The sequence below is a fragment of the Vespula pensylvanica genome, chromosome 25 (genome assembly GCF_014466175.1).
Source record: "Vespula pensylvanica isolate Volc-1 chromosome 25, ASM1446617v1, whole genome shotgun sequence".
NCBI classification, from domain to species: domain Eukaryota; kingdom Metazoa; phylum Arthropoda; class Insecta; order Hymenoptera; family Vespidae; genus Vespula; species Vespula pensylvanica.
In genome coordinates this window covers 388,883-403,912 of record NC_057709.1, presented here as the reverse complement: position 1 = coordinate 403,912, position 15,030 = coordinate 388,883, and the positions used below count along the sequence as shown (strand labels likewise).

At 25.9% G+C, this 15,030-nt stretch overlaps 3 protein-coding genes across 3 annotated transcripts; 1 reads left to right on the top strand and 2 right to left on the bottom strand.

Moving 5' to 3' along the window:
• Positions 1-5,339: 5,339 nt before the first annotated feature.
• On the top strand, positions 5,340-7,302 carry LOC122637254 (glutathione S-transferase omega-1-like). Its single transcript, XM_043829253.1, has 6 exons — positions 5,340-5,605; positions 5,697-5,854; positions 5,956-6,120; positions 6,179-6,311; positions 6,375-6,490; positions 6,561-7,302. Exons 1-6 carry the CDS (start codon positions 5,581-5,583, stop codon positions 6,681-6,683), a joined length of 720 nt encoding a protein of 239 aa, XP_043685188.1. The 5' UTR covers positions 5,340-5,580; the 3' UTR covers positions 6,684-7,302.
• On the bottom strand, positions 6,301-13,165 carry LOC122637253 (mediator of RNA polymerase II transcription subunit 23). The gene is made up of 22 exons (XM_043829252.1): positions 13,070-13,165; positions 12,887-12,953; positions 12,546-12,790; positions 12,333-12,465; positions 12,052-12,234; positions 11,703-11,990; positions 11,381-11,593; positions 11,205-11,291; positions 10,941-11,143; positions 10,683-10,833; positions 10,342-10,600; positions 10,086-10,260; positions 9,843-10,006; positions 9,598-9,767; positions 9,376-9,530; positions 9,127-9,307; positions 8,682-9,066; positions 8,367-8,606; positions 8,128-8,287; positions 7,762-8,049; positions 7,478-7,684; positions 6,301-7,380 (listed from the first exon to the last, which is right to left on the bottom strand). The coding sequence occupies exons 2-22, from the start codon at positions 12,929-12,931 to the stop codon at positions 7,242-7,244; spliced, it is 4,071 nt and encodes a 1,356-aa protein (XP_043685187.1). The 5' UTR covers positions 12,932-12,953; positions 13,070-13,165; the 3' UTR covers positions 6,301-7,241.
• A 119-nt stretch (positions 13,166-13,284) lies between these two features.
• Positions 13,285-14,444, bottom strand: LOC122637255 (uncharacterized protein PFB0765w-like). Its single transcript, XM_043829254.1, has 5 exons — positions 14,216-14,444; positions 14,015-14,136; positions 13,789-13,910; positions 13,644-13,720; positions 13,285-13,571 (listed from the first exon to the last, which is right to left on the bottom strand). Exons 1-5 carry the CDS (start codon positions 14,340-14,342, stop codon positions 13,417-13,419), a joined length of 603 nt encoding a protein of 200 aa, XP_043685189.1. The 5' UTR covers positions 14,343-14,444; the 3' UTR covers positions 13,285-13,416.
• Between the last annotated feature and the right edge of the window lie 586 nt (positions 14,445-15,030).

Here is a 15,030-nt window from a genome sequence, read left to right as displayed (position 1 = left end):
TATTAACAAATGAATATGATATGAAAGACTTAATAAATATATATGAGAGAGAGAGAGAGAGAGAGAGAGAGAGGGAGAAAGAGGGGGGAAGTAAGAGTATTTTTATTATATATATTAAAGTTTCATAAGAAATATTAAGAAAATATAACGAATGATACAAAGATTATTAATAAATGTTTATACATATTTGAAAAAAATATAAATATTTTTTGGAATAAAAAGGCATAACTCTTGATATATAAATGAAACGAATAAAATGGCTTGCCTGCACTCAGGAGTGCATATGAGAGATTCACAGTAAGTAGACGATTGCATTCAGGAATGCAAATGAACAAATTATAGTAAAGATATACATTTCATATTCGGAATAATCAAAGATGAATGAATGCACTAATAAGAATTCTTAATGAAGAAATATAATACGTCGAACTCTGGTGATATTTTTTTCAATATACGATATTAAACTTATCTAATAATAAATAGATGAAATTTTATTTTATTCCATATATAATAATTGAGTGATATTTAAATGGTGCAAATGAATTAAAGGAAAATTTAAATTATTCCGATAAGAGATGTATAAGTTTTGCTAGATGAATGAAGCGACATAAATGGCAGCCAGCACTCAGGAGTGCATATTAGAATATGTCAAGGATATACATATTTATTCCAAAACTATCAACAAATAAATATGACATGAAAGACTTAATAAATATATATGACAGAGAGAAAGAAAGAGAGAAAGAGGGAGTATTTTTATTATATATATGAAAGTTTCATAAGAAATATTAAAAAGATTATTAATGAATGATACAAAGATTATTAACAATTATTTATACATATTTAAGAGAAGTATGAATATTTTTGGAATAAAAATGCATAAGTCTTGGTATATAAATAAAGCGATTGAAATGGCTTGCCTGCACTCAGGAGTGCATATGATAAGTCACAGTAAGTACATGCCTGCATTCAGAAATGCAGATGAACAAATTATAGTAAGGATATACATTTCATATTCGGAATAATCAAAGATGAATGAATGCACTAATAAGGATACTTAATGAAGAAATATATAAATACGTCGAACTCTAATGATATTTTTTTCAATATACGATATTAAACTTATCTGACAAATAAATGAAATTTCATTTTATTCCATATATAATAATTGAATGATATTTAAATGGTGCAAATGAATTAAAGGAAAATTTGAATTATTCCAATAAGAGATGTATAAGTTTTGCTAGATGAATGAAGCGACATAAATGGCAGCCAGCACTCAGGAGTGCATATTAGAATATGTCAAGGATATACATATTTATTCCAAAACTATCAACAAATAAATATGACATGAAAGACTTAATAAATATATATGACAGAGAGAAAGAAAGAGAGAGAAAGAGGGAGTATTTTTATTATATATATGAAAGTTTCATAAGAAATATTAAAAAGATTATTAATGAATGATACAAAGTTTATTAACAATTATTTATACATATTTAAGATAATTATGAATATTTTTGGAATAAAAATGCATAAGTCTTGGTATATAAATAAAGCGATTGAAATGGCTTGCCTGCACTCAGGAGTGCATATGATAAGTCACAGTAAGTACATGCCTGCATTCAGGAATGCAGATGAACAAATTATAGTAAGGATATACATTTCTTGTTTCAAATGATCAAAGTAAAAATGCACTTACGAAAGTATATAATAAATAAATATTTAAATATTCTAGTGTTATATAATTTTTTCAAAGAAATAATATTTATTTAATAATAAATAAAGATTATTTCATACTCTTTCTAATATAATAAGATGTATTTATATTTAAATAGAGTGCAAGTGAACGAAAAGAAAATTTGAATCATTCTAAATTAGAAATGTATAAATCTTGCTAAGCGAGCGATATGGTACAAAAATAACAGCCTTGCACTCAGGAGTGCATAAAATATATCAAGATTATACATTTTTATTCCGAAATTATCAACAAGTGAATATAAAATGACAGAATTAATAAGTATATATATGAGAGAGAAAGAGGGAGTATTTTTATTATATATATGAAAGTTTCATAAAAAATATTAAGAAGATATAATGAATGATATAAAGATTTTATATATAATATATAATTATTTTACGGAATAAAAATGTGTAAGTCTTGGTATATAAATAAAGCGAATGAAAAGGCTATCTCACACTCAGGAGTGTGAATGAAAATAGTTCAGAATAGGGACAGGTCTGCATTCAGGAATGCACCTGGGTACTCAAGCATATAGATTTTTATTTCAAAGTAATTGTAAATTTTTTATTTGATTATTAGTAAATCAATAATTCTTTTTATAATCAATATCTTTTATATATATATATATTTATTTTTATATTATCTTTTTGTAATCAATATCTTTTATATATATATATATATATATATATATATATATATATATATATATATATATATATATACATACATACATACATACATACTTTTGATGATTATATCTATATTTTATCCAATGCCAACATAGTCTTATCACAAGTTGTAGGATGGCTCATTTATTGTAAGAGTCATTTTATGACTTGTTTGAATATAATCATCATCTTATATAGATTCTAATTAATCTGATTAAAAATCTATATGACTTGACGTAGTTAGGGAAATTAAGATTTATTAAAGCAAGCAGTAACGATGAAATAAATTCATAAGAATAATATACAAGAATATACTAAAACTATTTTGTTTTTAATATGATCTTCCTCTTTCAGATTTCAGATTTCATTACTATTTCATTACTATTTCATATACATATAAACAAACTACATATTTACAAACTACATGATTTTAAAATTGTAAAATTGTATTACTATATTTTTTTATAATTTAATAGATAAAAATGTGTCCTTATATATAGACGATGTAATACGTACATCAGACACATGATGTAACTGCATACTTCGCGTTAGTATAGACGTAATAATATAATATATATATATATATGTAATCTATTGATTAAATATAGATCTGATCTCGTTATGGATATGTTTATAGTAGTATACAAAATTGTGTATGCATTTTGTAATACAACACAAGATACAGTATACTTCTGCTCTTTTTTTTTTTTTTTTTTTTTTTTTAACGTGACTTAATTTTTAAATATTGTGAAATATTTACAATTCTTTTTCTTTTTTTCATAACGTATCTTGATTTATTTACAATATGTATTTGTAATTATTTTAAACAATTGACAATTTATCATGTAATTCTTTCTTTATATATATTTCTATATATTTTTACACAATCCATAAATAATATCGTATTTTATTTTAAATGTAAAACATGTTTTCTAATGCATCGAGAATTCTATTATTCTATTTAATGCCAATTTTGCCACTTTAATACTTTTTCTACTATTTTAGTATCACAATCTATGGCTAAATATATATAACATTTCTTTTTCATTATATTATCAAAATCATAAAAATGTTTGCCTATGAATTGTAGATACAATTTTGTCTTTCCACACATGCCTTTTTACATAGTTTTTTGTTACAGATAAGTGTCACCACGTTTCAAGGGTAAATATTGCAAAATATCTTGAAAATATATTGAAGAATTGGAATTATAAAAAATAAAAAACAATAGAGGATGAATTACCTGCAATTATTTTTTTTTTTTTTTATTCGTTTGAAATATTCAAACAATTTTTAATCGATTTAATTTATTTTTGTTTCAGGAAATATCATCTAAATTGACAAGATTCGATTCGACTCTTCGTTGGTTGTTTTTTTTTTTCTATTGGTTGTTCTTTCCATTTGTGTGTGTGTATGCATATAAAATAATTCTTATTGCAATATTTTATTTTCAGAAAGTAATAAAATTATAAATATATCCACAGATTCTTTTACATTATATAAAATTTGCATATTGATTTTAATTGTTTCTTATTTAATTATAAAATGTGTCTGATGTTTTATGTTCACAGGTGACTGTCGATTGATTATATGAAGTTCGCACATTTTTTTCGATTGCTTTTTGTCTAATTATGAAATTGTTTTAGATGTTTTATGTTCACAGGTGACTGTCGATTGGTTATATGAAGTTTGCACATTTTTTCGATTGCTTTTTGTCTAAATATGAAATTGTTTTAGATGTTTTATGTTCACAGGTGACTGTCGATTTATTCTATGAAGTTCGCATATTTTTTCGATTGATTTTTGTCTAATTATGAAATTGTTTTAGATGTTTTATGTTCACAGGTGACTGTCGATTGGTTATATGAAGTTCGCACATCTTTTCGATTGCTTTTTGTCTAATTATGCAATTTTTTTTAGATATTTTATGTTCACAGGTGACTGCCGATTTATTTTATAAATCTCGCATATTATTTTTATAGCTTCTGGTTTCATTGTCAAAAGGTTGAAGTGTTTTATGTTTACTGTTTAAGATTGATTTATGGTACAAAACTATTATGTGTTCTCAGCATCAAATAATAAAATATCTAATCTTTATATAAGGTTTATAAGCTGTGTGGTTAGTAATCAATAATGTGTTTTATTTTCAGTTTCATCATATTTCCTCGCGTTTATCGGGTAGGTAGGTCGATATCAAACGAACTCATAAATTTTCGTCTGATCTTAATTGATTAAACAAAAATTTTGATTCGTTTCGCGATTGATTTTGTTTTTTCCAAATTACAATACTTATTATTGAATATCTAATAATGATAATTCTATATAATTGATTCTAAAATATTTGGCATTAGTAGTAGAGTCATAGCCCGCGGGTCTCCGTATGCAGCAACCTCCAAGTGGTGAGACCTGGAAATCGATATTACTTGCGATATATAATAAATATAAATAACGCAAGTACTGTCGAGCTAATGGCTGCATTTAAATTCAGTCAAAATTTACTATGTTCTATAACGATTGTTTCCACTTTTCTATAATGTCCATTTCTTGTGTCTTAATCGAGATATAGATAAATTATTTTTCACCAAATAATCGACAAAATCTTGATTTTAGTCAAAAATTTATATACTTTATATACATTTGTCCACAGAATTTCAATATATTCAATCTATTGTACAAATTTATTTATATAGCAATATAAAGCGATAGTACTTTAATTTTTAATCAAAAGTCACAATTAATACTTAAGTTCGAATGTGTTAATATTACACGATGCCAATGATCCCAAAATCAAAACTTTTAAGTATCATAATTTTTAATTAACATTATTTTCTATTTCTATATGTAAGTTTTGTTCCATTTAATATCGATTTGAAATCAATTGTATTCGATATATCTCGAATAACGTCATGCGCACATCCATATGCGCGTCGTATCGATACTGCGACAAGTATCATAGATTTTGACAGAGTTCGGAACAATTTCTACATAAAAGTATATTTGCCATTATTTAAATTTTATTTTAGCTAAAAAATAATCTAACAAATTGAATATAATAAGCATTGTTTATCGTTCAATATTAATTTATAAATTAACAATAATTTAATTCAATAAACTTTTATATCAATATTGTTATTTTATAAATATTCTGTTACAATATTATAAGAAACAATGAGTTCATTACATCTTGGAAAAGGTAAGTTGTGCAATCACGTTATTTTATTGTTTTAAACTCAACAGTACATGTTAAACAAATTTACTTATTACATAAAAAATATCATCTATAGGTTCTATAAAACCAGCAGAAATTGAAGGACAAGCAAGATTGTATAGTATGAAATTTTGTCCATATGCTCATAGAATTCGTCTAATACTTTCCATTAAAAAAGTTCCTCATGATATCGTTAATATTAATTTGAAAAACAAACCGGAATGGTATTTAGAAGTATGATATCTCATTTTACATTTACATTAATAATAAGATTTAAGCGAAGTATTATTAACATAAAATTTATTAATGGAATTATTAATATAAAATTAAAACAGATTCATCCCGAAGGAAAAGTACCAGCATTTGTAGATGCAGATGGTAAAGTAGTCGTTGATTCAACAGAAATTGCAAATTACATAGATAAAAAATATCCTTTACCTGAATTGTATCATGAAGAAACAAAAAGTCGTGATTTAGAATTACTTGAACATTATTCCAAGGTAATTTTGAGAAATAAATATTAAGTATATAACCAATTCACAATGATCATATTTTTAGATTATTGACATTTTTTCAAATTGTATACATGGTAAAGATTCAAGAACATTAGATGAAATAGTGGATGAAATAAGTAATCTTTTAGAAGAGTTTGAGGATGAATTAAAAATGCGTGACACAGATTTTTATGGAGGTTTGTATAAAATAATTTATTATATCTTCATTAACTTTGATTGTTTACATTAATTTTTTTAAGGAAATGAACCTAAAATGTTGGATATCCTCATGTGGCCTTGGATTGAAAGAGCAAAGTCATTATCTGTAATTTATAAACAACCTTTAAATGTCAATAAACAAAGATTTTCAAAAATTGTAAGTATAACTATCTTAGATATATATATACATACATATATTCAACAAATACATTTTTCTGATTTAACAGATGAAATGGATTTCTGAAATGAGAGCACAACAATTTGTACAAGAGAATGCATGTTCTTATGAAAAATTTGGGCAGCTTATTAACGAAATGAAATCTTCTGATGTTGATTTCGATGCTATATAAAGATGTCATCAAAATGTTATAAAATGCTTTTACAATATGATAGACAAAAGAGAAAAAGTAAGAGAGAAAAATATTTATCATTATTATTCCTAATAGACATCGCTGTATTATTATCTTTTTATTCAAATAATCCATTTTAATCAAGTCTAAATAAAAAAGAATAAGTTATTTAAAAAAAAGAACTGAAAATCAGTTTTGTGATTTATCATGACACAATGACAATATATAAAATATGCTTCTTAAAACGAGTTGTTTTTTTAATTCCTTAAATAATATTTATATAGTACTCTAATCGTATAAGAGATACATCATACACAATGACAAAATTATCAACACGTGGCCTCCCTGCTGCTCGAAAAGATAACGAGTTCCCTAACTTCGATATTCTTTTCTAACTAGCAGCGAGATAAGATCTAATATTTGAGAGCAATTAATTAATTTGATCTACCTTGCGTATGAGTCCCATTAGTATATATATTATATATATTTACATATACAAAGATAGAAATATTCAAACGTTTTGACAATATACTAATGTATATTCTAATATAAATTAATCTATGTTGAATGAATTTCTTCTATATTCAAATGAGCAATAAATCTCAATCTCATTTGTAAAGCAGGTCTCAATCTGCGAATGATACATTCAACTTCATTTTTCATCATATCTCCAACGAACATATATTTTATGTGATATCTATAATATACGATGTTAAGGTTAATTCTGTTAGTAGTAAAAGATTGGTTAATTCTGTATGTAGTAAAAGATTAATCGTTTTAACAGTTAAGGATACAACAAGTCACAAACTGGGTCCATATATTTCAAATGTGCTTGTGTACGATCCACTTGTTCCAGCATTTCATATAAACTAACTGCTAGATCAACTATACAACGTGGTCTCTCTGCATTAAACCTTGCTAAGGTAGGTCCAATTAAATGACAAGCATATATCAATTGTTCCTCACTATTTACCACAGGTTGAAGTTTTTCTTTAATAAATCTAATAAATGTATGAAAAATTATTAACAGAATCAAAATCTCTTTATTATCATTGATATAAATTCTTTTTTCACTTACTGAGGCATTGTTGTAATTTGACCTGCTCCAGCATGATGCCAAATTGAATGTGCTAATGCAAGCATATAACTATATTTATTTTCAAGTAGACTATTATGCGTAATATTGAAATTAAACATCTGGAATGGTGTTAAATTATTATACTGCCAATTTGCTAAACCTGGACTACTTATAATTTCCACAAGTCGGTCATGTAATGTCGACCAATAGCACTCTGGTAAAGCAGCTAAAAGTAATCCAACGCAATTTATCCATAAATGTATTTCGTTAGATGGTACTACAGTATACCTATTATAATTCAAAAAGTAATTAATAAATATGAAATGTATATGGTGATTTAAAGAATTAATAAAAATTATACTGTACCCTTTAGCAACAACGTCGAGTAATGAATTAGCAACTAAATTTGGCGCTACAGGAACAGCCATTAATTCTACACATGTAACATATAATGCATGTGCTGCTGGATTAGGAAACTCATTAAATCTCCAATCAGTAGCTGGGAAATGGGCTGTACCTGACATTGCTTTAAAATAGATATTTTCAAAAATTAAATTGATTTCTACAAATACATTTTTAAGCTCATAACAAAATATATTGCTTACTTTCTACAATTCTCTGTACAAGTCGAATATAATAATCCAATTCTGGTACCCAAGTAATAGCATCGTCGGCAGATCGTGCCATATACATTTGATAAGCTTCAGAAAGTGCCCATCCTGGTGCTCTAATTTCTCTTAACGATCCAAGAACAGCAGAAACTAAACGTCGTTTTAAAGGTGGTCGATCTCTTAATTTACGTTCGTAATAATGTAATGTATTATACAGATATGTCACAGGTCGATCTATGAAATAATAATTTCATATTAACTTATCAAGAAATTTATAACATATAAATTTCTTAATAATATTATACGAACCATGAAATTTATATAAACAACCTAAATGTTCCAATAATATTTCCAAACTTTTTATTACAGGTGGTATTTCCAAATACCTATGTACAACTATATCAAACACAGGTAAAAATCGTAAACACACATTTCCAAAATATACAGGTAAACTTTGATATTGACTAGGGCCACCACTAGCTTGCTCCATGATACCTTCTGGAGCAAACTTTTCTGGAAATTTTCTATGAAAAGCTAGATGCTTTTCGTGCCAATTTGACTGTTTCCAATGTTCAGGCGAATTTTCCTTCACAAATTCTTGAACTCTATTTCTAAATTCAGCAGCTTTAAGCAATAGTAGTTGAATTATAAAAAAACATACTTGTGCTTCGCTTCCTTCTTGAGTTCGTAATGCCTAAATGATAATAGATATTAATACTTCATATATCATTTATTTTCTAATATGGATACTTACTAAGCAAAGAACTAATCTATCGATTGTCACTATATTATATTTCCATATCATGTCATTGATTGTATCCACACATTTATTAACATGTTGTCCACCAACACTGTTAGCAAATTCAAATACTAAATAGTCACAAAATTTTCGAAGATGAGCTGATAATGCTCTGGCTCCTATTCTTTCTAATATCCTATAACAAATATTATTTACAATAATAATCAATGAAATAATAATAAATATAGATAACATAATACATACTTATATGCGATTGGACTAATCCGATCAGTCTCAAGTATCATTTTCCACAAAAGACATAAAAATAAAGGAGGTGTGCCAGGTACAGAAAAATGAGCAATTATATCATTTTCATTACTCATAGATGCCCAATTTCTATATTCCTCTTCTACAGCTTTCTGGAAATGTATATACATAATTTGTTTATTTTCATAACATTATCAAATTTCTCATAACGAAAATTACCTTTATTTGTTGTTTATTTTCTTTGGCAACACTATTCTGTTGAAAAAATTCACTTAATACCGGTGGAAAACATTGCAAAGTATGATTAGCCCATGAATGCGGCGTGTTTTGCATAATAGTATTCAATAGTTCTTTACACCAAGTACCACTAAGACTTTCTGCTCCAGTACCTAATTGATAAGACATATAGTTTCAATAATAAACAATTTGTTATTTATATTTATTATACAATTTTAATAATTTACCTGTCACATGCATAGATCTTGCTAAAGTAAGAACCAAAGCTCTATTAAGTTCTTCAGATTCCGCAGATACAAGTGTTTTAGGCTCTGATAAGAATCTCGATAATTGCGGTTGTACTTCTGCCGAACCTAAGCCAGTAATTAAACGAAGAGCCGTACTTTCAACGCTAAAAAAAGTAAGTTTATAAAAAATGAATTGTATGAAGTATCTAAAGAATTAAAAAGTCATTAATTTATAAATAATACCAAAGATGAAGTTGTGTTTGATTAGTTTGTGGCACAGCAGCAAGACTATGGAGATGCGATAAGAGTTGAACTCTATAATGTGGTTGTATATGATGCATTCTATAACTAAACATTTCCAACAATGTATATAATGTTCCCCATGCATGAGACTTAAATACTGTTGGTAATAATTGACCTAGAAAAAAATATAAATGATCATAAATCATAAGATATTCGTAATATTTAGATTATTATGAATTTTTTACGTAATACGTACTTATAAAACCCTTTATACCAAGACTTTCAATTTCTGTATAAACCAATAGCCTACTATAAGTCTCAACTAGAGCCGGTGCCAAGGCCATATTACTTTTTGATTGTGCTAGTTTGATAACATGAGTGACAATACTATGAATCAAACTCATCTTAGAATGTACAGTCAGTGAATCTAGTATTGACATAGAAAGAGGAGTAGTTGGACCACTTGCCAAAGCAGCATTATTTTGTAATGTTTGTAAAGGCTGTTGCTGTTGACCCTATTTCATTCAAAATAATTTTGTGCAATATAGATAAAAATGATAAAAATGTAAAATATAAATAGATAAAAATATAATTTACCTTTGGATTTCCTAATATAGTATCAACTAATGCTGCCATTGGTCTACTGAAATATTCTTGATTTGTTGAATAAGCATTGCACAATAAAGCAATGCGATAATCTAAACCCATACAAAGAGATGTATTTGGCATAACTAAATGCTGCAAAAACCTAAAACAAAAATCAGAATATAATATATATATATATATATATATATATATATATATATATATATGTACAATGCTATAATTATTTAAACTATTTAATCATTTCCTTACTCATGATGAATTTTTAATGTATGTGGAATAGGTCTATGGATATTCGAATGTTCAATTTGAGCCTTTTTAAGTAAATGCATCCATATACATATAATAGCCATTTGATGAGTACAAAGTGCCTGAGTACAATCTGGAAGAGGTAGAGGTTCTTTCTCTGGATACAGTAGATCGTATAACTTCAATACAGGTAAAAAATTTGAAAGCTGAAAATATTTAGAGTGTTTATTATGTATTAATAAAATTGTTTGCTATGTTTTTACTTACTGGATTCCGTTGAATACTTCCAGAAATGAATTGTAATAAAACCCACATTAAGTGATCTCTTCCTTTTCTTAATTCTCTACCAGCCAACTAGATAAATATTTATATAATATTATAATTTATATATGTACATATATATATATATAAAATGTAAAAAATATATCATTAATTAATTATACCTTATCATGTATTGCCATTACAAGACTTGGAAAAGATGCAAATTGGAAAAGTACGAAATAAATCAATTGAGATGAAAGGTGTAACCACACCCAATGATTAGCAACAGTCCCATCTGTTCCTTCTGCTGGTAAAGGATCATTTTCAGATCTTTCCATAGCCAAAATAACAAGTTCTACTAACTGTTCTTCTAATACTATACATCGTTGTTTATGCTATAAATAATGGATATATATTTATTATGCATTTTTTCTTTTTCTTTTTTAATTTAATTTTTTTTTTTCTTTCTTTCTTTAATTATAGTTGCTATATATGCATACGTACTTGTTTCTGAAGACCAAGCATGGAGCATACCATATCTCTGCTATAAGGTTGTTCTAAAACATATCTCAATAACTCGGTTTGAGGTTTCAATAAATCTTGATCATATGGAAGATTTCCTTTCAATGAAAACTTTAATGTAGTAGGATCTAATAACCAAGGGTTTATTAAATGATCAGCATAACCTGTATGTTCCACAACTGGTAACATTTTTGAATGTCCCACAATAGAAACCATTTGTGCTGTAGTTCGAAAACTTTCCACAAAATTTGATAATAGTTTTGCTAGTTTCTGTAACAAATACTTATAAAATATCTATATGTTGTTTAAGTTTACAATACTTTTTACTTACCCAGTGTGGCCAATTTTTATGATCTGGATAAGCTTTTTGAATTTCATTAACAATAAAATATCCTGGTAACAAACAAGCATTTCTATCAAAAATATATTCAATAACATTTTCTAAAGCTTTTAATTGTGGTTGAATAGATGCATTTAACCTTGCAGGTATTGTTTGAGCTTTTTCTATACAACCCTGTAATAATGTACATAGATAAATTGAATTTATATATACAAATAATTATATTAATATTATATTAATATAATATTAATATTAAATATAATAATATTTACTTTCATTATTTCTCTGACTCCTTTGTAATCTACTCCACCAATAATATGTCGAATAAGAAGGAAACATTCCACCCAAAAATCTTCTAATTGGTATTGTAATTTATCACAGTTAAGTATACATTCGCATACTAATCTGTAATATTATTAGATTGATATATATATATATATGTTTTAAATATAATAGATAAATAAATATTTCAATTTTTAAATCACCTCGCTGGTAAAACATTTGATGAAACCAGATTCTCGAGTAATGACAATAATAATTGCAAACGTCTGTGATTTGTCATAGCAGCTGCTGTTGTAAGAAATTGACGTATTGCATTTTCTTGTTGTTCAACTGTCAGATCAGTCATTGCAGTTGTTAATTCTGATTGCCATGTTGATATTTTGTCTTTTTCATTGTTAGGATTATGTACAAGTACACAACTGAATGCTTCCTCTATGGCTTCAACTTTCTATACATATGTTAAGATTATTTTAATAATAGAAATAATTTTTTTCATTATATATATTTATAGTAAAGAACTACTTCATAAAACAAAAATACTTACTAAAATATCGTTTACTATATTCGCTATTTGTGTATCACTGCCCATCTTCACTTAAAATATTTTGTTTCTATATTAAAAAAAGAAAATAAACTAATACTTTGAATATTTATATCACTAAAAAAAATATAAAATAATCCTGCATTATTACAAGTTAAAACTTTCTAATAATATATTCATAATTACAATGTTACAAATACTTCGTATTATCGTCATATCCACATAACCATGTTCACTATATTGTTGGCTATTTGTAAATATGGAAGATGCATTTACACGTGAGAAGAATATAACCAAGTATAATATAAAATACAGTCGATAGAGGCGCTATTGTTACTATTGCCATTCGTAGAACACCTGTTGTTACTTACGTATATTGGATATGGATAAAAAATTCGACATTTATTTGAATGAAATATATCTTTTTATTATTATTATTTTTTACATTTAATATTACTAAATACAAATAATTTCAAAATTACAAAATCATTAATGGAGGAATAAAACTTGTACATTTCCTAACATTTAACATTTTATTCATTTGTGTTAGAACTCTTTTTATTTTCATTTAATTTATTTTCAACAGATAGGTAAATTTCATGCCATAAAAGACTGGATAATTCTTCAGAATCCTTTTCATCCTTAGCAAAATTAAAATAATGGATATAATCACTTTTGTTGGATACATCTGGTACGATGATCAAGGAGAAATGATTTAAAGATATAAAACAAATTATCATTTAATAATAAAGAAGGATACATCCTACTACGTTCTCCTTTAGACTACTATAATCCCAATGTACACCAGTCCATTCTTTATACATACGAAGCTTTTTCCTGCAAGATATAAATCATATACGTTAATTATATTTATTTATTATTATTTATGAATACTAGCTACATGCCTTCCTGTCTCTAACAATAACTGATCTTGCTGGTTTGGTTTAGTATTTTTAAAAAGATTTCTCTTCATCTGTAAATTTTGATTCTCTTCTACAAATTTATTATATTCTGCTTTTAATTCAGCCTGAGAACATTAATTTTATATATATAAGTGTATATGCATATTTACACCTGTATGAAATAATACACATTATATAATATAAAAGAAATATAATTCATTAAACTCACAAAATGTTCATTATGTTTCGACAATTCTTTGTTTTTTTGTTCTAAAACTTGTTGTTCAATATCAATATCTTCTTTTATCATTACCAATTCAGACATCAATTTTTCAAGTTTTTCTTCATTTTCTAAAAAGAAAAAATACAAGAATTGGAAAAAAGTATTTAAAAAAAAGAAAAAAAAAATCTTTAAACAAATAACATTTACCTTTTAATTGTTGATCTTGTTCATGTATAACCTGATTTATTTTCTTTCCACGTTTATTCATAATCTCTTCAAGTTGTGTTATAGTGATACTCGAATATTTATTTTGTAAATTTTTTATTTCATCCATAATTATTTATTTGATAATTTATTTAACAAAATTAATACGAATTATCCGAATTCGTTTAAATTTAAAAATAATTTTTCTTTAACACAGTGTTGCCAATTTTTAACAACTCTACTGTTAGATTTGTAAATAATCATAGCGATTGGTTAGTGAAAGAAATATTATGATTGGTTTGTTGTTTGCTTGTGAATGAATATGATTGGTTTAACCTCATTGCATGCGAACATTAATAATAAATATATTAATATTTTTCATTGTAGAATATATTTAGAATCGGTATTAGCGATACATAAGTACAGAAAGAAAAATTCGACCTCATGAAAAGAACCTTCATAATGCATTAATGGCCGCAAATAGATAACTAGAAACAATAGATAATACTTTCACTTTCTTGTACAAGTTTATTTTAGAAAATTGTAGTGATTAAGAGTGATCATGCTGTGCTAAATTTAATTTAACATTTAAATTGTACATATATAATTGTTATTATGAGATTCTTATCGTATTATTTAACATAAGAATTTAATCTCTTCATTTGATCGTATTTTTTTCTTATAAACAAATATATCACATAATGATAATATAAAAAAAAAACTTTATAAGATTATCATGTAACTTGTATTTATTAAATAGATAATTATTTTCTCCGCAATATATAGTTTTCTACTTTATATGACGAAGAAAATATATT